Source organism: Heloderma suspectum, chromosome 7, assembly GCF_057233095.1.
Source record: "Heloderma suspectum isolate Gila_16-S chromosome 7, 16-S_ref, whole genome shotgun sequence".
NCBI lineage: Eukaryota > Metazoa > Chordata > Lepidosauria > Squamata > Helodermatidae > Heloderma > Heloderma suspectum.
The window spans coordinates 118,568,265-118,596,242 of NC_139464.1; the positions used below are offsets into that span (position 1 = coordinate 118,568,265).

A 27,978-nucleotide genomic window follows, 5' to 3' on the forward strand; every position below is an offset into this window, starting at 1 on the left:
AAAACATGAAGAAGTTAATCACGGCTACTGATTATTCTTGCATTGGACTTGTTATGTTGGAGCGGGGAGGAGTTAGCCAGGATTATCGTATAAAGAGTCTACAGTTGTGCACGCAATATTTGTAATAAAGCCATGCGATTTTAAAAGCACATTTGTGGTTTTGCAGAGAAAGGATAAGGAAGTACGACGCCAGCGATCCCTAGTGGGTCTGCCAGGCAAGAAATGGAAATATTAGCACCTCGTGGCTTTTGCAGAAATCTCATGGTTTCAGTATTCTGAGTTTAGGGCTTCTGTTCCATGTGCATCATCATGGCTTTTAAAGCCCCTTTCCCCAGGTCATTTTCTTACAATGACATTATCTTCCTTTCCATTAGATATGGTTCTTACCTGGTGTGGAAGGAATTGGGAGGCTTCAATGAAAAATCCATGGTTCCGCTTGGACTATATGCAGGACAACTAGCATTAAACTGGTCATGGGCTCCCATATTCTTCGGAAAACAGAAAATAGGATGGGTAAGTGTTGCGATGTATTTGTCAGTCAGTGGTCTTCTAGCTTAGAGCAGTGGTTTTCAAACTTTCTGCCTTAGGGGTACCCTGCCCACAGTCAGAGAAGCCTTACACATCTGCCACAGAAGCTCTGGTGTGTCACAGAAGATTCCGGGGCCTCTGGGCATTCATGTTGCTTACCTCCCTTGTGCTGATAATGCACCCCAAAGAAACACAAAACATATACATTTAACCGCCATGCCTCAGAAGCCTGGAAATTGTAGCATGGCAGTGGTGATCAGAAACCGTTAGAGATACTTCGCCAGTTAAGTCTCAACAGAACTGAGGGAACAGAGGAAAGGAAATTGTCCCACTCTTGCAATGCTAGAGCTCAGCGACAGCCAATTATGTTCATAGGATGTCTTTCCAAAGGAAGCATTTCTTTGCACAATGCATGGTCATGCTATGGAACCACAAGCCGCAATAATGCAAACTAGCATAGATGGGTTTTTTTAAAGAGACAGAGCCAAACATATGTTACACTAATTGCATGGTGCCGTATCTAACTTACACAGTTCACACGCCCCTAGTTTAAGCGACCTCTAGTGGTACACCACTAGCCTAAGCTGGTGTGATCAGTTTTCCAGGGAAGCTGGTCTCACCAGCTTGCACTATTGGTATACCACTAGACATTGCTTATGCTAGTGAGTTGCACTGGCAGTGTTAGAGACATCATGTGTAGCTGAGGTTTGTCTTTTGTTTTGCTCTGCTGTAAGTGTGCGCAGTCCTGATCTGGATCAGGAACAATATGCTCCGGGGGAGAGGATTAAGCCTTGCCCTCCGACCATTTGCTTCCTGAAATCCTCACCTCATGGGGCGGCAGGTGTGTGTGTGTGTGTTCGTGTGTGTTTTAACAGAAGAAATGCCAGTGGAGCCTTTCTTTCTCCCTTTTGTTAATCTCCCTGCAAAGCAGAGAGGGCTTAGGGAAGCAAACAGGCAGGAGGGGAGGTTCAGTTCTCCCTTCCTGAAGCACAGTGGCTCCAAGCCGAATTTGGCCACACAAAAGCCAAGCCTCTGCTATGCTATGTGACTGGCCTAACTCGTAGTTCGGCTCTTAGACAAGTGCAAGGAAGATGCTATTAGCCATGCTGGTTAAAAAGAATGTCCAAATTGAGAGGCAACAGATCATCTTCATAACATGAACTTTAGCAGTCACTTGATTTGTGGTCATTTGGAACACAACTCTCCAGGAATTTCACAGGTTAGTTTTTTTTCTCTGCTCTCATCTGAGCGAAACGGTTGTATGGGGTCAATGTAAATGCAGGACATAGACAAACTAATAATCCCTTCTCCATCCTTCCCCTCCCTCCCCCCCCCCAAACCCTCTCTCTCAACTGCTTCCATAGTAGCGACGTCGAGAGGCAGAGGGAGAGACGCAGATCCTTTTTCACCCCCCTCAAAGGCTTCTTCATAGAATTAGATTTCGAAGCCACCTTTTCGAACTCCCTTGCTGCTGCTGCACAGCGCACAAGACATTTCTCCTCCCCATTCCCTAGAAGAGGAAGAGAGGTCTATCAGGGCATGCAGCTGGGCTTTAAGGAAGCAGGACTAATTCTGCCTGTGTCAGTGTCCAGCAGAAGATGAGAAACATCCACTGTTTCTCCTGTCCAGTGGCGCTCACAGGGGCACAGCGCCCACACTTATTAGCAGGGATCCAGACTTCCACCCACCCACACCCTTTCCATGTTCCTTCTGAGCATAGCCGCAGCCTTCAGCGAGGGCATGTGTGTGAATATTCCCAGCAACAATATATTGCTCCCTGTCGTGAAGAATTTCCAAGGGGGCTTGGTTTTGAATGGGCAGTTAAGACCCATTAGCTTTACAAAAGACCCACTCCTGGTGCAGATGGAAACTGCTGGATATGGATCCACAGCTGCCTGAATTTTTGGATTCTCCTTGGGGGTGTGGCTACGGGGACCGTTATGAGGCGTGCCCGCACTTCAAAACTTACCACCACACCACTGCTCATGTTGTCTCCTTGAGCTCGGAGGAAAGCAGACCAACTGGTCTACCTGCTCCAAGCCCTGGTGCAATATGAAAATGTGTTAATTTTATAGCCCACCTTTCCACCAAATGGTAAAAAGAGAGTCCCTACTAAATTCTCTGGCACGTACAGTGGACTTGGGAAAGGGAGCAGTGTTATGGTTTGACTGGTAAAGCCCAGCTGGAATTGGTTAACCCCTGCCTGTCTGTAGCTACAAATATGTAGGGGGGGGGGTTGCTTCAGGAAGCCCATGGATATTTCTTGTGTTCCTAGTCAAGAGTTTAATGAATGCATTGAGCAAACGCAATGGAATTAGCACAAAGTTCCTTGTTTTACGGCAGAGGAGGATGTTGAAGCGCTTTCTGCTCTGGAATTCAATGAAGCGCTTTCTGCTCTGGAATTCAATGAAAATGGCATTTTAATCTCATTGTTTTGTTTAGGGGCTGGTGACTTTATTACTTACCACAGGAGCAGCAACAGCTACAACAACTGTCTGGTATCATGTCAGCAAAACAGCCGCATATTTGATGTACCCTTATTTAGCCTGGCTAACCTTTGCCTCTGTGCTCAACTACCACATCTGGAAGGACAATCGCAGGAGGAAGCACCAGTAACGTGCATTTTTCTCAATGTTTTTTTAAAGCAAACCTTAGTAAAACCATTAAAAATAATAATACGTATTTTCTAAGTCAGGTTCCAATTCCAGCATTCCATTACTTAAAACCATTTGCTTAGACAATTGTAAAAGATCATGTTCATGTTACCGTGCAAATAGAACTTTACTAGTTTAAATTGAAATAAAGTTCAGTGAGACGTAAGGAATTCTATGGTTATTAGCAGTGTGTTTGTAGCTCCGTGGTCCTTAAGTCCACAATGGCTTGGCAGGTTTCGCTTTAAGGCTGGTTCATACATGTGAGTCCAATTACTTGCTTGCTCATCACAAGATTGTTCACAGCTGGATTTATGAACAGACTCCATTGGAAAGCACTGCGACTGCAGTAGTATGCATGTTTTACCTGTTGCTGCTTGCAGCCTTCCGGGGGTGACCATGGATCTGTGAACCAGCCCAAAGGATAGTGCTCTGGAAAACACCTCCAAATTCTTGGGCTTTGACATAGTGCTCCATGGCCCTCCCACGTGGAATTTTCTTAAGAGAAACTGAATACCTTCTCTTTATCTATCTTGAAAACAACAATATCTGCCTCTTTAGTTTACACCCAAGACTAAATAAGTAAGCTGGCTAGCAGGTTAAAAATTCTGATGGGACTTGTTGACACTTACAATAAGTGGATGCCGCCCAACTTGGAGACCACAAAAGGGGAGCAATCAAGCTGAACAAGAAGTATAAGTCTGAATGGCTGTATGAAGAGCACTTCAGCTGGCAAAGAGAGCAGACAGATAAATCATATGCAGCGCTTTAAAAGCTGCCACTTAGTATGACAAATACCTTATCGCAGGGGTACCTGCCATAAGGCAGTCCAGCCTGAGGGCCAAGTCCCATTTTAGAGAAGCTGTTGGCAGCTGCATTCCAGTGGTGGGCAAAAGGGGTAGAGCTAAATTGCTAATAGCAGCACATTTTAGCTCAAGGCTCTTATGGCTCGTAACTAAGCCTTAGAAGAGGCATTTCAACCTTTTAGAATGGCAAAAAAGCTGGGAAACCACCGAACAGTCAAGTCAGTGGTTGGGGAAAAGGAGTTGTGGCCCAGGGAAGGTGGTGTGGGCACTTGGGAAACCTAGAGGGATGGATTTGCCTTATGGCCTCCAATCCCACCTCACAATAAGCATCATGGCAGATTTCATTTCTAGTGATGGAAAAACAAGCCTGAGACATAGCAACTTGTCCAGGGCCGAGTTGTGACTTGAATCCTGTCCTATGTAAGCCAACCCCTTTGTCTGCTAGACCAAACAGTTCTAGTGTATTTTTCCTAAAAATAAGGTGGCAGGAATGGCTGGAAGCCTAAATGGAGGTAGATATACCATTGCCCTCTGGATATGACCAAGAAAACTTAAGAGGGGAGAGTTCCACAAGGAATACTGCTGCCTGCATTTTTCATTTCGATTCACTCAGTGCACACGTGAGCAGACGTAGGATGCTACTGGAATGGGGAGAGAGATCCTACACAAAATACTCCATGTTCAGGCTTCTGGCAAAATGATCTGCACTCATTATCAGGACCTAAACAATCCAGCAAAATTCTGACTGATTCAAAGGTTATCACCTTGAAAAGGCCACATGGAGAATATCAGCAAGCTGTTTTTAATGACTCATTTGCACGTCACTGGACTCTACGAACATGGTGGTCAAGCTCCATCTCTCTAGCAACGTCGTAGAAATACACTGGTGCTTTTACATCGGCTGCCTGCTACTGACCTTCCAGATACAATCTTAAGGGCATTTCCTGAACCTCAGAGGCAGAAACCTCTCCTTCCAAACTCACCCAGAAGCAAGAAAAGCTGAACAGCCCTGTGTTAATTGTCCTTGTACTCAGTATCATAGGTGATAGCACAGATTATCCTAAAGGGGGGAGGGAGCACAAGATAGCTGAACCAGAGTCAGATTTGTTGGTACACACATCTTTAATACACAGGAACACAGGAAGCTTCCTTATATCGAGTCAGAGCAATAGTTTAGACAGAGCACTAGTCCATCTAAGCCAGTATTGTTGACACTGACAAGTGGAAAGGCAGAAAGGAAGCAGGGACTGCGCTGCAAGCGAAGAACCTGCTGCAATTTTTCATTTTATATTATATCTTCACCTGGAGATGAGAATTTAGAGGGGGTCCTCTGCTACACGAAAGGCAGTTTCTGGTATTTCGCTGTGACATTGTTTATTACACTGAAAACTGTATGGTCACAAGCTAGCTGCAGCCTTGAAATAAAATGGTTTGTTTCCCAAATTAATATGAAGCAAATTAAGAGGTGGGAAAACAGCTGTACTAGGACAAACAATGGCCTCAATTAAATGCAGTAAATCATAAAGCAGGTTGAGAAAAGCTTCCTTGCAAGCAAGTACAAGAGACAGAAGAAACTGCTACTGAACTTCTGTGATCTTCAGAGAGAGAGAGCGAGAGAGCGCGCGCAAGCTGGTGATAAAATAACAGCAGACAGACAAGTAAAAAAAAAAAAAAGAGCAGACAACTGTCATCGTCTTTTTTTACCAGTATAGGAAAAATACTTGCATAAGCAGCTCATAGAACTGAAATATGAATATATGTATATCATTGTGAAGCACACACAAGCCAAGTCAAGCCAGATGGAGCTAGGCAATGGAGGTCACATGGCAGTCTTTGGGTTCATCCAAGAAGAGGGTGCTGAAGACATCATTGAAGAAGGTTGGGTGGTATTTGCAGGCTCTGTCGCAGTCGGGGTTGAAATTCACCTCCAGGATCTGAGGCTGCATATATGACTTCCCTAGAAGGCAGATAATAAGATTATGTGGGGAGGGTTGTAATTCTTTTGGGAAGGGGAGAGGGATGTCTGTCTACACCAGGCCAGGCAGCCCGGCTCCCCGAGGCCAAATGAGATTCCGCGGGGCTGCAGTATTGTCACACTGAGCAGGGAGGTGTTCGGTCATAATCGCACAGATTGTAGATGGCATGTTAAACACAAAAGGGCTTCAGTGAGGTGCCACACCCCTTCTCGTCACTACACTACTTCTTACGCTCCGCACCCATGACTGCTCAAGGGCTTCATATACTCCTGGTAACTCTTACTATGGCATCTCCCAAACTGGGGGAAGTTGCTCAGGCTAAGAAAGAGAGGGTTGCCTAAAGCCCTGTGGGGAGTTCATAACTGGAGAGTAGACTGAGCCAGGAACTTCCCAGCTCAGACTTTCAGCCACTACGCTACACTAGTAACATGCTGGAGCATCTCTGGAAAATGGCTAATGCCTAACTGCAGTTAAGGTGGCCGAGATGGCATGCGTAGTCCAGGCAGAGGAAGCATGCGAACCTATAGCCTAGAGTCATAGAATACTAGGGGTGGAAGGGGCCTACAAGACCATAGAGTCCAACCCCCTGCTCAGTGCAGGAGTCCAAGTCAGCCAACTCCCATTCCCTTCACCATGGCTATGAGAGGCCCCTTCCCATGGAAGCAGAAGAAATGTTTCTGCACGCACTCATTCAAATAAAGTACAAACACAGTTACAGGTAAACAAACGCTGTTCTGGAACTTGCGATAGCTTTCCTTTATGGATGAAAAAAAGCCCTCTCTGTAAAGTGGGCCTTTTATGCCTATGGGTGGGACCCACAGAGATTCTCCTGATTTCCCCTTCTTACTATAGCACCCCTAGGTGCACTCCAGATGCCACCCCCAACCCTGAAAAGGGGCCCTTTCTGAGTGTTTTGGTGGGTGGGGTGGGGAGGACGAGGGGCTACCATTGGAAAGGCCCCCTGGGAAAAAACCTGGGAAAAATCTCAGTGAATGCCTGAGATGGAAAAAAAACTTTTCATTAGCTGCACAAAGCTATGGCTGCTAATAAAAGGAATAAAAAAACCCTTCCATTTCTAAACATCTATATGACGAAAAGAGAAAGAAGGAATTACCGTCACTGGATGTATCCCACTTAAGCATCAGGTCAATAGCATATATGGCTCGTGAGGATGGATAGTCACAGATGCCAAGTGGTGCAGGCTTCGCACAAGCAGCTTGGAATAATTCAACGAAAGCCTTAAAAATATCTTCCTAATGACAAAGAAAGTCACATTTGCCAGAAATGCAGATGTTAATACCACATGAACCTGAGTATCATTTTGCATTTTAAACAGAAGAGGGTGGCTGAATGGGGGGACGGGGGGGGGACACCTTCCAAGGGAGGAAATTCACAGAGGCAGCTGTGTATGCACTGCCCCCATCCCCCAAGGCTACATATAATAGGTCCCATTTTACTATCTCTCCGACTTCATCTCCAATAATGGCAGGACGAGGAGAGGGCATTAAAAAAACCCAGCCCATTATATGGGTTTGTGCATGCACCTTATCTCCTTTTTTGAAACCACTCAGCAGTTGCTCTCCAAAGATTCAAGCAGAAGGTTCTTTTCCAGATTTTTCTAACTGGAGACAGTGGCAATTAAACCCTGGATCTTCTGCATGCAAAGCTTATGTTCTAGGATTGAGCTACAGCGCCTTCCTTCTGCCCAGGACATAAGGCTGTTCAAAAATAGCAGAAGCATTTGAAAGGAGGAGGTGGTTTTCAATGGCATCATTGGTGGCTGTAACACCCCCTGACAAATTAGCCCTGCAGGGATGATGCAGCAACAGGGAACCGTCGCATACGTGTGCAGCCCAAGGGAAACCCATCTTGAAGAGTGTAACTAGTGCAACTGTGTGAACAAGAAGGGTGGCTCGATTTATGGAGTATCATCTGTGGGATCTATGATCACGCTTAATCCACAGCAGAAAATGGAAGCTCTTAAGATTTTTTTTTTTTGCCAAAAGGTGAAAAATGAAATAACTGAATTCGCAGTAACTTACTTCAACAGCTTTCCAAGTGCACTCAGGATACTGCTTCTCAAAGAGAGGAATAAATTCATTATAGTGGATCTGAAAATAAAACACCATTTATGTTAAGACACCTTTTAAGGATATCGTGTGCTTTATACTTTTCACCTCTGTCTTCCTAACGACAGTCCTGTAACAGAGTTTTTTAGGCCAAGCTATGTAAAACTGCCTTCTTCCCTCACCTCATGCTCTCAGGATCTATGAGGGCCCTGTGAAGAACAGCCTCGATTTTAAGCAAACACAGAGAGCTCAGAACCCCTCCAGAAACACAAACCCATCATTTTATTGGGCTGTATTCAACCGCTGTGTTGGCGGAAGGCAGCTCATGCAACCCATCGTTCTCTGTTCCTCCTCCGCTCTGTACCCCCTGAAAAGCCTCTCCAGAGGGTCAGGGGGCCACACGGAGTAGTGGGGGCTGTGTTACACAGGGCCACAGTGGGAGGGGTCTCCCCTGAAGTCAGCTGGAGGGTTCTTCTTCCATTATGTTTATTAGAGCAACAACAACTCAGCAGCCAGCCAACCCACCCCAACCTTTAGCAGGCTCCTTCTCCCTATAAGTCACAGGGCTAGCTGCACTCATGTCAGAGGTGATGCTTTGAAGGCATGGAGACTTTTTATGACTGTTTGTTAAGACTGAAGCATAACAGCTTTGTGATGCCACCAGATCATATACCACTGGAACATCTGTAACTAGTTATGGGAAACAGCACTAAGGACTACACTGGTTGGGATGCCACGATCTCCTCAGGGCCAAAGCGCACACTGCTTTACACACACACACACACACACACACACACAGGTTTACAGACACACACACACACACACACTCACTCCTTTACAGACACACACACACACACACACCTTTACAGACACACACACACACACACACACACACTGCTGTACAGACACTGCTTAACAGACACAGACACTCACACTGCTTTATAGACGTAGTAAGCAGCTATTATTTTTTTACTCCAGAGTAAGTGCAGGGTGGGCTGATCTAGAACCTACCATGGGGGTAGGGGGGCTTAACCCTCCCCCTGATGTGGTTCCAATCCAGACTGGGGGGGGGGGGGGGCATACCCACAGTTTTTATTGCCAGCAGTCCATTAAATAGATCCGTTTTTGGCAGTATAAATTATAAGCCCGGGTGTCTGTAACAGAATCATATCTGGGGTGGGGGTGGGGTTAAACCCCCCCTTGCTGGGGTCCCAATCTGGATCAGGTCCCCTGAACTTTTTTACTTTAGAGTAAAAAAGAAAAGGCATAGCTGCTTGCCATGTCTTTAAAAGAATGCATGCTTCTGGTCTCAGAGACCAACCGGTAAGGGCTTGGGGGAGTCCACATTCAACCTGTCATGCATTCTGCTACACCACCCTCTCATTCCCATTTGAGGATGAGCTCTGCTTTTCTGTATACTGTACTCACCTGTTTTAAAGACACTCCAGGAGCATAGTTCATTACAGTAAAATGCTTCTCATAATCATCCAAGCCATCAAGTGAAAATGGTCTTGAGAGAAAAAAAGGTAGGAATACCACTTTAATTTTTCATGAAATTCAGAAATCCCACAAGTTCAAATCTTTTCAGTGTGCTGAGAAGTTGGTTATTACCTATTTGAGAACCGCAGCCAAAACACATCATAAACGTACAGCCTGAGAGGCTTCACTGATCGCAGCAGCACAACGTAACGAACGTCAAATTTAACTAGCCCCACATCTTCAAGATGAAACAAGACTGGATTTTCAATATACTTAGACACCACCTGAAACAGAAGAAAAATGCACAAGTTATGTAGGGCAGACGATGGGGAAAGGTTTTGTTTATTTCAAACATTTGTACATAACCTTTTGGCGAATTTTAGAACTTCAACTGTGTAAAAAACACACACCAAAAAAATAAGAATATTTGTGAAAGTGACTCCTAAAGCCAATGAGCAGCTGTTATACACACCGTAGTGAGGGCATCAAATCTCCCCACCCCAAAGCAGGGGTACTTTTATTTTTAAAAAGTGGACTAGCTCTTCTTCAGACTTAGAAAATACTGTGTTTTCCTTTATGAACCTTTAATTAAAAGTTTGGTTTGGATATTAAATCAGACCCCCAAGAGGGCCTTCTCTGCAGCTGCCCCACACCTCTGGAACAAGTTGCCATCGGAGGTTCGCCATGCTCTGTCACCGTAGGCTTTTAAGAAGGTCTTGGAAACAAATTATTTTACAGTGGCCTTCTCTTGATATGACTGTTGTTGCTGTTATTGCTGCTGTTGTTGTTGCTGGTTTTACTGTCAGCTTTTATTGTTGTTTTTATTGCTATTTTATTGTGTTGATGTTTTTATCGCTTTTAATATTTTAACTGGTTTATGTATTTTATTGCTGTGATCTGCCTTGGGAGGGCTTCTGCCCTGAAAGGAGGCCAAGAAATTTTAAAAATAAAATTAAGCCATAGTATAAAGTTACTATCCATCAAAATCAATTTACAGCTTGCTCCTTATGTATGATCTTGACATTTTCTCCAGTTACAGCCCCAAAAGCAAAACAAGATCAATCACAGTTTCAGGACTAGAGTAAAATCAACTTAGTAAGTGGACAGACTTCACTCCTGCTTAATAGTATTTGTCAACTCTGTATGTCAACTTTGACACAGCTTCAGCCTTTTTTCTCTGCTTTCTTTGCTATCCCTGCTCTTCTTTGACTGAAAGTGACTTAGGGTGCAAATCTTTGCACACTTAGCTGTAAGCCCTACTGAACACAGCAACTCTTCTCAGTAAATATGCCTAGAATTGTGCAGTGAGTTTAGAAACTTAGCTATATTTATTTACTTGAAGTATTTTTTATGCTGCTCTTCAACCAAAAAGACATGCTTGGAATTTAAAGTAGTTATGTCTCAAAAGTGATTTTTGCACTCTGGTTTATGATCCTAAAGAATTAACCCAACATATAACCATAAATTGTGACAACAATTTAATGCAAGGCTACACTGCTGGCTTTATCTATCAAAAGGTGTTTGCTTCATGGCAAAGCAGTGAGCTGGTTAAGACAGCCAAAAACTGCCAAACCAAGTTTTATTACTGTCCTTAAATGCACAGAGACGTGGCTTGAAAAGAGCTATTAGAAAAGCACTTCAAACTTTGTAATGTAAGGGCAAGGGCCAGCAAAAACAAGCGCATGCAGCAGCGAACACAGTTAACACATTTTCAAAAGGAAGGAAGGAAACACGAGCTGCTCTCCTCTCATCCAGGAAGTGAAAAGCTACATTTGCAAGGCTTGCATCGCTCTGACCTTAGGGATGCTCTCTCTCTGCCTGATGATGTTGTTAAGGCTCTTGGTGATGTGTGTGTCCAGGCTCCTGGCCAGGTTCCAGGGTTTGCATATCCAATGATTGTCTTCTCCTCTACAATAGAATTGAAGGAAGGAAACAGCATGTGTGTGTGCTGTTTGATGTTTGAGTGCAAGCATTTACTCCTAATCGAGGCTGCTCTATACCAGCCTGCACAACCTGTGGCCCCACCAAGACAAATACTGGATGTATTTAACCCCCCCCCCACTTTTCTTTTTCGATCAAACGATGCAAGGTGCCCAACATAAGACATATAACACACAAATGGATCAAGATCAGCCAATGAAGGACTGCATGGGACCATAAAAACAGAAGGTTTACTGAACTCTGTGATAGGCCTAAAGACACAGGTGGTGAGTTGTGCGGGTCACAACTTATGCAGGCTGCTCTACACCCCAGGATTATATTGGTTTAAATTTGAGCTATCAACCAATGTGGTGTAGTGGTCAGAGTGTTGGATTGGGACTCGGGAGACCCAAGTTCTAGTCCCCACTCGGCCACAAAGCTCATTGGGTGACTTTGGGCCAGTCACTGACTCTCAGGGTTGATGTGGGGATAAAATGGAGACAAGGCTGCCTTGGGTTCCTTGCAGGAAAAGCAGCATGTAACAAATAACAAATAAACCCATTAAATCAACTGTACATTTTAGTCTTTTGCCTTGACTGAATTTCAGTGTGACTACGTACTGCCAAAACCTCAAGGCAGCCTTCCCCAACCTGGTGCCCTCAAAATGTTTTGGACTACAACTCCCAGCATTCCTGATGACTCACCATGCTGGGTGGGGCTGATGGGAGTTGACACCCAAAATGTCAGGACAGCATCAGGTTGCAGAAGGCTGCCTTGAGGTATTTGCTTTTTTGAAATACTGAAGAAGTGTGAACGCACAAAAACGAAGCTAGCATTCATGGTTGGAAGGATTGGGGGCACCTTTCTATAATAATAAATGTAGATGAAAAACAACTGAAGCAAAATAGACTCAAGCAAAGAACTGTACCCTCAACTCTTAGCTTCAGCAAGTAAAAGTTCTTCTCACTCATTAAAATGGACTTGCTCCAACCAATCAACTTAAGCTTCAGTTGGTAAAGCTATGACCTGGTTCACATGTAACAGCAACCCAGAGTATGGGTTGAGTATGAATTATCATTGAATCACGGGTTGTTCTTACATGCAGACCCTGCACTAAGGTTTAACTATGGATTATTAACCATGAACAACCCAGAGTTCACAACCCAACAACAAATCATGAGTTCTCTTCCTGGCTTGTTTATGGTTACCAACCCATAGGGACTGTTTGTACATAACGACAGCCCAACAGTTCAAAAACTATGGATTAACTGCTGGGTTGTTTAGTCCCTAAACAACCCAGCAGTCTGGGTTTGGACATCACATTCAGCAGAAGCCAATTGTGGTTTGTTGAGCTGATCGTAACTTGCTAAATAAAAGAGGAAGAGGTGGTGTGCTATAGGCATTATGCCCATGCGTCCCTGACGACCCATCTGCTTTAAACCAATGGGTTGTTGCTGTATGCAAACTAGATCAATGTTAAACCATAATGTGGTTTTGTCACGTAATGACAACCCATGCTCCAACAACAACCCACGATTCAGTGAGACTCAATTCATACTCTGGGTTGTCATTACATGCAAACCAAGCTAGTGAAACATGGGTTGAAAGCATGTAGCCCTGTTTTTCATGCTTAGGAGATCCTTGCTATTAAAAATCACTTCCTCCAACTAGTGACCTGATTCACATGACACGGCCGTGTTGTGCAAAACCAGTCATTGTGGGTTATTCAAGGGTTAAACAACCCTTGCATAACCCTCGATTAGTAGTACGGTTATGTGAGGGTTGTTTAAGATGGAATAGTTGAGGCCAAAGTCACCAGCTTATTTTGTCCGGTATAAAATCATCAGCATAATTTTATACTAAACACAATACGCCAGTATCATGTCGGGCATGCAAGAGTAAATACTGAAACTAGGGATACCAAACGTGGGTATGAACGGTTACTTCTGTGCAGGAAATCTACTCACCTCCTCTCACGCTGCTGAAAGAAACTGATGAACTGTGGTAATTCTGTATGAAGGTTAAAAGTACGAGGCAGCCATTTTGGCCCTTCTGAGCCTCCAATTCGCCTTGAGATCGATGCCAGACAATCCTTCACGGTCAAGAGATTCTCACATGGAAACTGATTCAACATCACATGAGGCCTTTCCTCACTTAGTTTCCTACAAGAGAAAGAAGGCATTTTAAAAAAGAGAGCTCTGCGGCCAAATATATTCATATTGGACAGGTAAGAAAAATTGTTACTTGCAGGGAAATAGCTGTGTAACCTGTAATCTTTGAAGTGAGAGAAGTTGTAGAGAATATCTGCTTCTTGCTCAGAGTCCGTAAATTCAAAACGGGAATGAGTCAAATTATGTACCACCTGTTGGAGATCTGTGTAAACTCTGGAAGAAAGTGCGGAGAGATAATCAAAGGGATTCTCAAGAGAAAGGTAAACCGAGACATAACAGCACAACTTGAAGTTCCTGAGAAATTTTTACTGGTATTAGGGGGCGTAGTTTCCCTAGTAAGTCAACACTTTTGAGACACTACAGGACTCCCCCCCTATTCAATCTATATATCGCATAGTGTATTTTCTACAAGACTGTAGAAATGTATTTATTAACACATCTATATACCACCCTCGTTCACTATTAAAATCAAACACCACAGTAACACCATCAACTTAAGATACAACAGAATTATTTAGACACATGTACATATATAAGATCGGAAGCAGGATATCCTCATAATGTCAACATCAGAGTCCCAAAAGGCATGGGGCAAATGTAGCATTTTTTCCAGGATCTTAACCATAGTTAATAATACAGCGATCACTGTGGTGTTCAAATTCCCCCTTCTGTGTGGGGACTGCTTGTCTTTTTAACAGTCTAGTCTTCCAGTACTGAAAGCATTCCTTCTTCTTAGTCTAAATGAAAAACCAAAACCAAAAGGGCTATGATTCAAACAAATAGTAGTCACTTGACTGCATTGGTTTTAATCAACTAAGTGCTTGATCATACAACTAAAACAATAGTTCTGAAGAAGGAGGCAGTCTATCTTTTGTACTCTGATGACGTATCCTTGTGTTAGGTTTCCATGATCGTGGGGTAAAAGAAGCCATCGTAGCTTCTCCCCCTGCCCCTGCGTGTTCTGCACGCGCGACGGTAATTTGCAGTATTACACGTCATCCAAACCTGGCACGCATGTGGCAACGGTGGCTTCATACCCACCCTACAACCTACAAAGTGCGGTAGAGGTTGTAGGGTGGGTATGAAGCCATCCTCACCATGCGCCAGATTCGGACAACACACCTGTCCGTGCTGTAGCGCAGGTAACTATGTAAACAGTGGGTGAACACGGCCACTGTAGGTATTGCATCAAAAGAGAAACTTCCTCCTCTGAGTGTGAGAGAGAAGCAAGAATGCCTCTTCCATGGACTTAAAAGCACGTGCCTTACAAATAAGTCTTTTTCCCCTTAAAGCCTGCTGAGCAAGTAATCAGGGTCAACTCTCAAAAACCAAGCAACCCTAAGAACACCCAACAAGTAAATCTTTATACCATAGACAAAACCTGTTGATGAACATCCCTGCCTTGTCTAACAACGTTTCAGGGATGCTCTGAAAGATGGCCATCAGCCAAACAATGATTGTCCATTGGAAGAAGAGCCTCCTGTAAACATCTGAAATGCACTGTTCATCAGCATCAAATGCCATAGTTTATCATCCACAGTGGATGGCTGCACATGGAATCTACATTTCCAGTATTTAGCCACTAAATTACACGCATGTATTAAAATAATCTAAACTCGCATTTCCAGTAAAAATACTTGTCCTTGTAGATATTTAATGAAATGATCATTGAGAGGTACAATTTGTTTTTGCAAGTTAGGGCACAATCCTATGGCCACTAGTCAGCAGCTAGACAGCCAAACGATAGGTTGGTTCCCAGGAACCAACCTTGGAGCCCGTGTTCTAAGGTCAGTTCCCTGAGAACCGACCTCCACCCCTTCCTCCACCGCCTCGTAAGCAGCGCGGATTGGCCCCGTGTTCTGTGGTCATAAGAGCAGCGCAGAGTGGTGAAAACGGGGTGTTCCTGGGGGTGGGGCAGGGAGGTTGTAAATGCTGGTAAGACACATCCTATGTGTTGTCCGGCCGCCGCTTCCCACTCTCTGAGGTCCCGAAGCTAGACAGGCAAAATTGGATGTCTAGCTGTGAAAGCAGTGCAGGGAGGGCGAGGAGGAGATCTGCTCCTCACCACTCCTCCCACCCTGCACTGGATAGGCAGTTACCCCTGGGCTCGGAGGCAACTGTCGATCCAGATAGGATTGCTCAGTCTATTTTTTTTACCTGTACAATAAATTATATATTAGACAGACAGACAACCGTTACCCTACTTGGATGCAAAATCCACAGTACGGCATTGCATTTATTGAGATTAACTAAAGGGCCACAAAATAGCGAATAAGCTTTTGAGTTCTCCACAAGCCTTTTTCAGGCTAGACGTTAAGCAAAACAACTATTACCATCCTGCCCGTGCCTTAAGATCTTCAGGAGGAAGCTATTCTCCAGGTTTCTTTGCCAGGGGACACTTGCTGTGTACGAACTAGGCAGTGGCCTTCTCTGTGGTGGCACCACATCACTGGAATGCCCTCCCAATTGAAGGTTAACTGGCATCGATTCTGCTATCATTTCAGCACCAAGTTAAAACTTATTTCTTTGCCCAGATGTTTCAAACTGTGATGTTGTTTGAGCTTAAGTCTGCTCTGCTTTTTACATTTCTGATCTGTTTTTAGCATTTTATGTTTCCATTGTATATTCGTGGTATATTTAAGTTCTTATTTTTTTTTGTTTACTGTCCTAATATCTTAGGATGGTGAAATGATTTACTTTTAATAAATACATATATAAATAAAAATAATAAAACCGGGGGGGGGGGATGCTAGCATGATATTAAAGCCAAAAAAATCTGCATTTCCCCCCCTGAATTATAATACTGTAAGGTACAGGGTAAAGGGATGTGTCTTAGACCTCTGATCTGCAAGGTGGATGCCACCCTAAGGTACCACTCTAACTGGAAGAAAAATCCCATGGGGAATGTAGCATGGGATAGTACTGCTTAGAGTAGTAGGTCATTAAGACGAGCAAAAATTGTTAGGTTTTCTAGTTGGCCTTTCCCACAATGACAACTCCAACTAATAGGTTTTAGACTATTTACAAAAATACGGGCATGGTTCTTTTTATTAAGCTTAACCAGCTGAATACGGATTTGCAAAAACAAAGCAAACAAGCACACTTTTGCTCAAAATGTGAAAGAGTGCAGGTGTCTGTGTGCAGAAGGTGAAGAGAAGTGCATTTAAGTTAACTGAATCTGGCGTTTACATGCACAGCACTGAACAGCTGTTTCACATCTAGCTGAGCAGAGGAAAGGAGAAAGGCCTTCTGTGCGTTTATTACTACCGCTGCTTGCTAGGGAAGCGTGGCCACCATGTCAATTGCATATCTGCTTAGCTGCAAGGTCTACTGCATTCTTCTGCATTATAAACAATATGCCTTCTGACTGTAGCCCATTCTGAAGTAACTAGACAGTGAAGCACTTGACAGCCCCTCCTGCAGAATACGCACACACCCAGACTTGGCAAGCCTCACGAAGTTTCCCTTTCTCCGCAATGAGTAATCTCCTCCAAGACTGGCCTGAAGCAATTCTCACTGCAGGAGAGGAAGTTTCTCCTGCTAGTTCTCCCGGTGGATAGTCATTCTTTACAGCATTTTTATGCTGGGTGGTATAAAAAAATCAGACTATAAAATATGGAAAGTACAAAAACGAACACAGAATTCAAAACAAGTCAAGACAACATCCAGATAAAGCTAGCAAGATCTAAAAAGCACTCAAACATGTTTTTAAAACAGAGAAGTTTCGGGAAATGTCTTCGCCTAGTGCTGAAAACACCACATCGTAGGCACCAGCCAAGCTTGTCCTTGGGAGGGCATTCCTCAACCAGGGTGCCACCACTGAACAGGCCCTTTCCTTAGTAATCCGTTGCTTTGCCTTATTTGGCAGGGGCACCTGAAGAACAGCCTCAGAAGGTGATCTTCAGGTCCAGGCAGGTAAATGTGAGGATGATAACCTGGGGGTTTAAGGATTAGTATCAGTTTCCAAGCCTAATGAATTAGGCCTGGAAACTTGATTGTAAGTCTGCACAGATCACAAAGCACTGGCATAATAGAATCACCTCTATTTCAAGTATATCAGTCCTCCCCAACCTGGTGCTCAGCTGATGCTTTGGACTACAAGTCCCAGCATTCCTGGCCACTGGCTGGGGCTGATGGGCGCTCAAGTCCAAAACATCTGGAGGGCACCAAGTTGGGGAAAGCTGATGTATATCACTAGAGAATTAAGTTAAAATGACCTATAACCTGTGCAATGTTCTACGTGAACTCATCCACTACAGCGACATTTATGGGCGAAAGTCCTCCTTTATTTTCTGCTTTTCTGTATCTCATTGTAGTGGCCGTTATGTAGCTAAGGGAAGAAATTAGAATCCAGACTTCATGTCAAAGAATACAGTGACTGGAGTTCTATTATTCCTTGGGTGCCTGGCCCTTTAACTGCTGAAAAACCACTACAGCAGTGTGTTTACCGTAAAGAGATTTGGAAATACATACTTGAAGATTTTATTCTTGTCATAGACAGGAAGCTTTACTGAAATAGGCAGTTTCTCCTTGTTTTCATTTAAGATTGCCTAAAAAAAACACACACAGAAAACACCACTGGTGTTATGGGGGGTTGCACATTTTTACTTAGAACACACTACTTCGTGGGTGGACAAGCTATAGTTCTAGGGTCACGTGCGGTCCTTAGCCTAATTTCATGAAGCCCTCTGCAAATGATGGTTTCAGACCTCTGCAAGAGCCATCTGTCCCCCCCATCTCTGGCACCCTCCTGGGGAGAAAGGGCGAGTGGCCGAAAGAGAGGAAAAAAGGGTGAACACGCGTACCTCTGATTTTGGCCTCAGAAGTTAGCTGGGGGCCACCCACCGCTAGCATGCAGCCCCCAGCCAACAACAGAAAAACCTGTACACTACAGTTATCAAGAATGGTAAGAAAAGCTTTGTTGCCCAATCCCATGCGTGTTCACAGAGTTCAACAGGATTTACTCTCAAGTAAATGTGTCATGCAATTGCAGCATTTGAAATACAGGCTCCAATCAAAGCGTAGAAACTGGCAAACATATATGTTTCCTCTGATGAGGGATCAATTTTGACACAAGACTTTGCACTTTCCTTGTTTATTTCTGGTCTCTCTCAATCCATCTGTTCCAGCTCCATCAACCTCTATAAAGGCCATACACTTAAACATATTTGATTTGGATTATTTAACAGTTTGAAGTATTTTGCATTCGGTGAAACCCTTCAAAGATGTTTCCAGAGAATTCTCTCATTTCTGAGAGTGAGAATTATGTCAGAATTATGAAGATCAGTCAGCCAGTTCCTATTTGATATAAAACCATTCAATCTGCAAAAAGATGAAAGAGGCCAGAAAAGGGCAATACATTTATTTGTACAAACTACTTGCAAGATTCCTAATCAGAAGTAGATTCACTCTAGGAAGTGGAGGGAAGTCAGGACCATGTGGTTTAAAGCACTGAATATGAAATGCTCATTTTAGCAAAAATCATGTTAAAGAGTCCTTCTCTGGGAGTATACCACTTCAGTAAGGGAAAACACACATGTCAAAATTACCATGCATAGAGAAAGCCAGCACAAGGCGGACAGTTTCTGGCTCAGTGCTCAGGGTGCAATCCTATTGAATCCACCCTTGGTACTCGTAAGCCTCCAAACTTACGAGTATCCAGTGCAGAGCGGGAGGCAGGACACACCTCCCACTCTGCATTTTAGCTAGATGGGAGATTTTGCCTGTCTAGCGGAGGCTTCGAGGAGGGGTAGAGGAAGCTGGGGACAGCTCGCGTCCCCATGTCCCCAGTCCTTTTCTCTCCTCGCCCCCAGGAACGCCCCCTTTCACTCCCCGTATGCTCGTGTTTGCAAGCTTGTAGCAAAAGCCAGCACAGTTCCCTCTGCACTGGTTGCGAGGGGGTGGCAGGGTGCGCTGTTTCCTGGCTCCGACTTCAGAGCCAGGAAACCAACATTTCCTGTGTCCCCAAGACATTGTCTAGAGGGCACAAGATTGCTTTCTTAGTCATGTGTTCATTTTCTATGAGCACTAAAAATGTTGCGGTTTTTACTTTTTAAAAAGTTATTTTATACACTTTCACAGCACAGGGGTATCTATAAATTACAGAGGGGTAGAAAACCCGAATGTCATTCAATCAAATAATCTCAAAACATAAATGTACATCAGGCATTATTAAAGTAGTTCTACAAAATTCAATCAGTGGTAACCAATCTTTTTTCTTTTCTTTTTTAATCCAGGGAAACAAACAATTCCTCACCTGGAATCTGAAGTATACCAATCCAGAAGGACTCTACAATGTGCCTTTGCTGAACCTACAGATCTGTCCTTATGCCTTGAGCAGATAACACTTCCCCCGTCCCCCTTCCTAGGCCTGTATGAAGGGTCGGCCCTATCGTGAGCCAGCCTGATGCAGATGCATCAGGCAGCAGAATGGGAAGAGCGGCGAACTGCACTGCTCTCATCCCCCAAAGGGCTTGCTGCTTTTTGTTGCTGCCAGCTGCCTGCTTCGCTGGCCAGCTGGCTGCTCACTTCCAACCACCCACCACTCCCGCCTGGCTGCCTGCCGTTCCCGCCTTATGCCCCCGATAGATGAACTATCGTGAGAGGTTCCGGCTGCTCCCAGGAGCGGTCCCGAACTATCGTGAGAGGTCCCGAACGTCTTGCAATCGTCTGGGCCGATCTCTCCCAGGGGCATAAGTGGCGGGCTGGCCAGGAACAAGTGGGCAGCTAGGTTCACTGGCCAGCCAGTTGGCTGGCCAAGCAGAGAGGGAGGGTGGAAAGGTTAGGGTTAGAAGAAGTGGAGCAGTGGCATTGCTGCAATATGCCTCAGGCCAGGCCTGCCTGTGCAAATTTCTGCCTTCTCTGGTTAACCTTAAATATTGCGCAAAATCACATCTGCTTCAGCACTACCCAGGAATAATACTAACAAGCCTCTAGCACAGGTTAGCAGTGGTGCAGATGTGATGCTCCACCACACTTAATGCTAGCTAGAGGGTGGAAGATGGAAACACGCAAGCCCATCGCAAGGTCCCTGCGTCTTAATTATGGTTAGAACATTAGTTAAGCTCTTACCGGAGATTCTAAAATCTGGTGAAAAATAAGTATTGTACCTGGTAGTGATCATCTGATGGCTCGTTGGTGAAATAATTAACATCTAGAACCTCACTCGGCAGCCACGGCAATAGCCGACACTTCCGAATTAAATGGTCGGTTTCTCCATAGGCAAAGTCACGGGTCACTTCCTCTGTAAGAAAATGCAAACTGTACATCGGTGTTTCTACACACTTGCCATGAATGCACCGTTGCCGACAGGGACTTGCAACAAATAAGCATACTAAGTTATTAAAAATAGTGGATAATTTCTGTATTTTTAAAACAAAAAGTTACAGCACAGGCCATACCAACCCTTCTACCCTCTCAATAAGAAAGGCTACTGGTTTATGCCCAGGAGCAGATACAGACTGGGTTCGCATGACACACTAAGCCACAATGGGTTGCTTTCTGGAACAACCCACGGTGGGCCAGCGCGCCATCTGTGTGCTGTTTTTCCCACCCATTGTGGCTTGTTTCCCCCAAACAACCCACCCTGAGAACCCACAGTCTGCAGTATGGGTTGCTTTACCTATGGTGGGTTACCGTGTCATCTGTCCCGCCAGCATGGGTTACGGAGATCGCCTACAGAGCCGCTCGGCAAGAGCGGCCAAAAACGCTGCCGCCACTCTGCTCCCCTTGAGAGATCTCTGTTCCCGAGAACCACCTAGCAACAGATCGTGTTTCCCAAACAGCTTCACCTGCGGTTCACCCTCACTTTTCCATGGACAAGCAAATTCACACAATTATCCAGTAGTGCATCTTATGCCTCCCCATAAGGGGAGCCTGTATATTAAGTTCCATCCCATCTCTGCAGTTTCAAGGAGCTGGAGGCCCCCACCCCTTTTTGGTGCAATGTTCCCACCATGTAAGCATCCCTCCTTTCCAGTCAGGCCATCCTCTCACCACTGAGCTGATGCCAATTCCACTCCTACAACCCTCAAGACTAAACCTCCCCTGCCTCAACTTCTCGCTGCCACCGTCAGCCCCCAAGCTAGCCATTCAAGCCCCCCAGCCCCCCACAACCCAGAACGGATGCCAAATACTGCTTTAGTAGATTCAAAGCAGTATTAAGCAAAGCAATAAGCCACTTTGTACGCCAACATAAAATTTATTTTTATTCTGTGTTTGTTGGTATGCTGCTGATGAGTGAGACATCAAAGGCTTGGAAATTGGGGGCAGTGGGGAAGGAATAAGGAGTGGGGAAGAGGGGGTAGGAGTGGGAAGGGAAGCAAACCGTTTGTTTCAGTTGTGGTTTAAATCCTCACTTTTCCATGAAAAAAGCAAAGTCGCACAATTATTCAGTAATGCATGTGGTGGCTCCCCATAAGGGGAACCCATAAATTATTATTTTTCCCCATTTCTGAGAAGTTTCAAGGAATTGGAGCCCCCCCTTTTTGTGGGGGGTAGGATGTTCCCAAGGGTAGATTCAAGACCAAATAAGCAAGCCAAATAAGCCACCATATACCAATTAACAAATTTTTATTTGTTTTTAATCTGTGTTGTTAGTTTGTTGCTGGTGAGGGGGGAGCCGTCAAAGGCTTGGAAATTGGGGCAGTGAGTAAGGAATAAGGAGGGTGGAAGAGGTGGAAGGAGTGGAAAGCTAAGCAAACAGGGCAGCAGGTAAGGATGGACATGGGGTTGAGAACTGGGGTGGGGGCAGAGGCAGAAGAAGATGCCCCTAGTGCGAAGCAGACCAATCACAGACAGGCTGACATAGTGGCAGGATAAGGGACAGTGGGATATGGTTTCCACCACAAAGGAAGCTGGGATATCTGGCCAGCGGGACGGGGGGACTACAGGAGGAGGAAGGGTGTGGGGGGTGGAAATAAACCACGCTGTGTAGCTTGTTTGCCTGATCAGCTGACAGGAGCACAGTAGGTTGTTTGCAAAACAACCTACTCTGTGTAGCTTATCATCCACCATGGGTTAGTGTGATGCGTGAACAGGCCCATCCTCTTACAAGCAAGCAGATTTAGTGCTCTGCAACCAATTCCACTGTTGCTTTTAAAAACCAACGAGTTCTTCAGGGCACAATTTTAAAGCCACTTAGACTCAGTGGTTGGCTGGCTGTGGTGAGTAAGCACTCCTCCAGACAACGAAGCTTTTGTAAAAGAGATGCAAAGTGGCTCTTTTTCTTTAGTACTAACACAGGTAGTAAGTGAGCTAGTAAAACCTTCGGGTACTTTATTGTAACACGATTGCAGCCAGCTATCATGATTTCTGCCCTAGCACACGGTTTTGAACCTGCAAAGTAAGTAAGATTAGCAATTACTAAATTCAAATATAATTTAGCCCTTTGAAAACTGAGGAGTGTAGTGTGGTGAGAATTCTCTAACTAGTGACAAAAACCAAAACCAAAAAAACCCACACAGCCAAAAAACTAGAGCAGAAGTGAGTAAGTGGAGCAGCCTCCAGTTGTAAAGTCAGACACCACAGAGGGGTAATTGCCACCTATAATAACCGGACTTGCTTGCAGGGCACTTTGAAGGTAGGAGTAAGGGCCTTGCCCCACCATTTTCAAGAGTGGTCCTCTGAGCAATCTAGTTATCTACCGGGGCCTTAAGAGCATCACATTCTGTCTGCTATTGGAGATGTGATACTTACCTGTACACACCACTGGCCTGAACCTGCTTACCTCTTTTCCCATTCCTAGAACACCCCTGATGCACAGACACACTTACCACCAGTCTCAAGGTCTCTTAAGGGCCAGAGAATCGTGTAAGCAATTTGCTGTGGCATGTAAAATAAAGGTGCTGTCGCAAAAGTGGGCTCATCTGAATGCTGGATTCGGGATCCAAATTCATCCATAATATACCATACAGGGACCTTCTCCTCAGCAGTCTAAAGAAGCACAAACCCATAACATATCATAACTTACTTTTACAATAGCCAAAGAGCAAATGTTCTTCGTCAACGTGCCATGAATCACACAAAATATGCTTCAAAGCCATTATCAAAGGACCTTTCTGAACAGCCAGGGGTGGGTTTGTCTGCATATCAAATGCAGAAAAACACATCCCAAACACTTGGAACGGGTACCACTAGGCTTTTGTTGTGGGGGTATCACATTGTCTCAGCATTCAAGCCATAATCCTTTGTATGTGGGACTCTGGCAAAATGAATGTTACATATGATTAGCACATCGAGCTAAGGAGCTGCAAGATGTCACTTCTCCCATGACTCTCCTCTCCTCTCCTCCAAAGTATCTCACTAAAGTCTTCTGAAACTTTGTTCTGTTTTGATTTTTGAGTCAGTGGTGAGCTGCACAGAGGAGCAAAATCCAGTCATGCTAAAAATAAAAGACAATATCCCTCTCTGTCCATTAGCACCTGTTAGCAGCTTTTGATACTGTTAACTATGCCTGGCTTGGGTTAACAGTATCAAAGGACCGTGTTGCAATGGTTCTGTTCCTACTTGGACAAGCCGAGTCCAGATGGTGATTATGCGTGACCGCTGCTCGACTCCTTGGCGTTTATCCTATGGTGTCCCACAGGGTTCTATTTCGTCCCTCATGCTACTTAACATCAACATGAAATTGCTGAGCAAGGTTGTCTAGATGTTTGGGGTGGGGTGTCATAAATATACAGATGACACTCAACAAAACAAGATGTATTTTGTGTACGTAGCTTTTCTGCTCAAGGGCCTGGTATTCATGCTATGTTAGATGGAGTTATACTTCCCCTGAAGGAATAGGCTCACATCTTGGGGTTGCCCCCTGATTCATCTTTGTCACTAGAGGCACAAGCTCCTTTTATCATCTTAGGGTGATATCCCAGCTGTGACCCCACCTGAACAAAGGCAGCCTGGCCTCAGTTCATCAATGCTATGGTATCCTCTAGGCTAGACTACTGTAATGCATTATACATAGGGCTCCCTTTGAAGACTGTTCAGAAACTGCAGTTATTGAAGAATGTGATGCTAGAATTCTAACTGAGATTGGGGGTTATGATCATATTACTCCTGTGCTATGTCAACTCCACTGGCTCCCAGTCTGTTTCTGAGCCCAATTCAAAGTGCTGGCTTTGACCTTTAAAGCCCTTCACAGCTCAGGACCTCATGAAGGACCTCCTGTCTCATGATGTACCTACCCATAAATTAAGATCTTCAATGGAGGTTCTTCTGCAACGAGAGGGCCTTCTCGGTGGTAGCACCATAGCCATAGAATGCTTCCCTCACAGATGTTTGCCTGATGCTTACTTTATTGACAGTTTGGTGCCAGGCAACGGGCCTTTTATTTTCCTGAGCTTTTTAGATGCAGTTTTAAATCCTGCTGACTATTACATGCTGCTTTTATAAGTTTGTGGCTTTTAGCTTATTTCATTTTATTAACATTTTGATTGTTTGATTCTTCTTGCAGCATGCCCAAGGAATAAGATTGTAAATCAGTTATGTAAGGACAGGATATCACAATTCAACAGGCAAAAAGTTTGTTGCAATTTGCTTTTTCCCTTCCCCTTCCCAATTTTTCTCCACCCATTAGTTTGCATGTCTGCATGCAGAACCAGTCTTTAATTTTGTTTAATTATAAGCACGTCATTTTGAAAGGGCTTCAGAAATATTATTGTACAGAAAGTCCCATGAAGCAGCCTTTCCCACCTCCCTCTACAGCAAGATCCAACTTGCTGCATCTGAACTCAGTATTTAAACACAGTATCCTTTTAACAAATGCATGTGCAATATCTATAACATCTGCTCGGTAATACTGTTCTCCTCCCAGGCTAAAATGCCATTGTTATAAAGAACAGGCATTCACTACTTGACTTTCTCTCTCCTCATTTATCTTCAATATATTCTTCCTGAGCTACACAACTGAGTTGATGAAAAACAACAGGACAAGATAAAATACAGTGAATGGAGCTAAAAAACTGAAGTGGAAAAACATATTCCATGGAAGCTTCTTCCTAGGAGGTTTGTAGTCTGAAATGCTTTTAAAAGATTATTATTCAAAATGTCTTAATTTAGCTCTACACTAGTGGTGGGCAACTTGTAGCCCTCTAGAGGTTTGGGCCTACAACTCCCATCCCCTAGTCAGCTTAGCCAGTGGTGAGGAATGATAGGAGTTGTAGGCCAAAACATCTGGAGGCCCACAAGTTGCTCACGCCTGCACACCATCCATTTTACCATTCATATTATAGACATACCCCACACGACAGCTGATAGGTCTGGTTGTATTTCCACATTTCCTCCAACACCTGATCGACAGCTCCATCATCTGGCACTTCTCCATGGAAGTTTATTCCCATCAAGTTGGCCATCCTGTGAAGCAGACCAGGAACCTGCAGCAGCTGCTGGCGGGCGTGTTCAACACGGTATGTCCAGGCGTGGTCGATAAGAAAAATGCTTTGTAGAAAAGACATGCCACATAAGCACAGAATGCAGCACACACATTAAAAAAAAACAGAAGGTAATTTATAGGCCACCGCTGTCAGGAGCGCCCTAGCGGCCTCTTTCAGTCTACTCCAACAGCCAACTCAACACAGACAAAAGGATTCTTTTCAAGGCTTTAATCCTTTTACAACTTAATGACTCTTTCAGATGCTAATCACCAGCGACTAAGCAATGAACAGCAGAGTAGCCTATACTCCGGGTTAGGCAGTTGGTCCCCGTTTGAAGGAGAATCACTTGCAGATCCTGAACTTATGAGCTAGGGAGAGTTCCTCCCTCTTTCCCTTGGGTCCACGGGAGGCGGCCATTGCTTGCGCACCAGACGGGCGCTATGCCTCCTTTCCGTGCCCTCCATCGCTCGTCGCTCCCTGCGTCTGCATCGAGCGTCTAGCAAGCCCCCCTCCCGCATTCCCTCACTGCCAGGGTCACTATCTATCTCAGGAATGCCGGCAGGAGGAATCTCTGCCAGCTGCTGTGCCTGTGAGGGATGAGCGGGCTCCTCTCCCATGGGTTGCTGTTCCTCCTCACAATCAGAACTGCTCTGGGGTTCTACGGGCTCAGTTTCCACCCTGACATCTGCTTTGCCTTCGTTAGCAAGGAGTTCTAGAATTCTGCCGTGATAATATCCCAAATCCTCACTGTTGCCACGCGCCAAAAACTGCAAATGCAAAGTCCGCCTTGGCTTTACCTTGGACTCCTCTCTACTTTGTTCCCTGGATTAGACCGTCACCAAATCATGCTGCTTCTCCCATTACAACAGGGGTGGACAATATTGGGAGGTCCAGGAGCCATTTTGCTCCCCCCCAACACCCCCTGCAGGCAACATCCCCCCCTTGCAGGTGCCGAAAACAAGAAGAAAAACAAAAAAGTCATCCATAGCTGCCACAAAGCACCAACAGGATCAAAATTTGCTTGTTTGCAATGTTATTTTGACCCTCTGGGGGCTCCACAGTAGCTCCGGGCACCATTTTGCTTGCCCCTGCAACATTTTTTTAAAATTGGGGTCTCCTTGAATTTCAGAGGGTGGCAAAGACCAGACTGGGGGCCCCATGTGGCCCAAATATTGCCCACCCTTGCTCTATAACATTGCAAAAATATGTCCCGTCTCTATCCATTCCCTTGGAAACACCCGACTCACGTCCTGGTCATCTTTCACCAGCACTTAGTTTCTAAAGGGCTTCAAAAATATTTTTATTACTATATTTTCTCCACTCTGGGATTCCATTACCTCACCTGGGTCTCCGCATCTCTATTCAGTTACCAAAAGCATGAACTCTCTTTTGCTTTGACCATGCAACATCTTTCCCTGCTTCCTGACTGCTGCTGGATTTCGACAAGCTTCTTGTCGTTACTTTCAATATCCTACATGGCCCCCTCACCGCATTATCTTGCCACCCTTTTATCGCAATACATAACTGACTCTGCTCTTTGCTTATCCAACACCACTGCCACCAGCCATCTGAAGATGTCCTGCTTCCTCAAAAGACTCGGTCCTTTCTCCCTTGCTGTCCTGTATGCTTGGAACTGCCCCCCAGAACACCTATACAATACCAACCATCTTACCAGCTCCAAATCCTTTCTCAAAGGCCACCTTCCTCTTGATTATTCTAGAAAAACTCCATATTATAATTAAGTCTTAGTATGCATAACTGAAATAACAGCACCCTGTTTATCCTTCATTTAGCCTTCATTTTGCAATGAATATGGACTTGAGCACGCTCCGGGAGAGAGCGCAGGACAGGAAGGCCTGGCGTGCTATGGTCCATGGGGTCACGAAGAGTTGGACATGACTGAACAACAACAAAAGCCTTCTTTTCTCCCTTCACCCTCAGTTACTTCTTTTGTGTTGATCTACAGACTATAACCTCCTCAGGGACCTCTCTTCTGATACTCTGTAAAGC

The 27,978-nt window shown here is 44.7% G+C and overlaps 2 protein-coding genes across 6 annotated transcripts in view; one reads left to right on the plus strand and one right to left on the minus strand.

Moving 5' to 3' along the window:
* Positions 1–27,251, plus strand: part of TSPO (translocator protein) — a 35,542-nt gene extending 8,291 nt beyond the window's left edge. For both annotated transcript variants that reach the window (XM_084811232.1, XM_084811231.1), the window contains 2 exons: positions 375–513; positions 2,971–27,251. In XM_084811232.1, coding sequence (XP_084667358.1) covers positions 375–513; positions 2,971–3,144 — 313 coding nt within the window. In that variant the 3' untranslated portion in view covers positions 3,145–27,251. The remainder of the gene's footprint in view (positions 1–374; positions 514–2,970) is intronic.
* Positions 5,089–27,978, minus strand: part of TTLL12 (tubulin tyrosine ligase like 12) — a 36,084-nt gene continuing 13,194 nt past the window's right edge. For 2 of the 4 annotated variants that reach the window (XM_084811230.1, XM_084811229.1), the window contains 12 exons: positions 25,834–26,032; positions 23,374–23,533; positions 20,710–20,843; positions 18,074–18,150; positions 13,697–13,813; positions 13,397–13,591; positions 11,306–11,417; positions 9,642–9,793; positions 9,459–9,540; positions 8,004–8,072; positions 7,076–7,214; positions 5,089–5,942 (listed from right to left, as the gene is read on the minus strand). In XM_084811230.1, coding sequence (XP_084667356.1) covers positions 5,791–5,942; positions 7,076–7,214; positions 8,004–8,072; positions 9,459–9,540; positions 9,642–9,793; positions 11,306–11,417; positions 13,397–13,591; positions 13,697–13,813; positions 18,074–18,150; positions 20,710–20,843; positions 23,374–23,533; positions 25,834–26,032 — 1,588 coding nt within the window. In that variant the 3' untranslated portion in view covers positions 5,089–5,790. Of the gene's footprint in view, positions 5,943–7,075; positions 7,215–7,505; positions 7,680–8,003; positions 8,073–9,458; positions 9,541–9,641; positions 9,794–11,305; positions 11,418–13,396; positions 13,592–13,696; positions 13,814–18,073; positions 18,151–20,709; positions 20,844–23,373; positions 23,534–25,833; positions 26,033–27,978 lie in introns of those variants that run through there. The other 2 variants (XR_014784498.1, XR_014784497.1) reach the window with 2 other exon arrangements.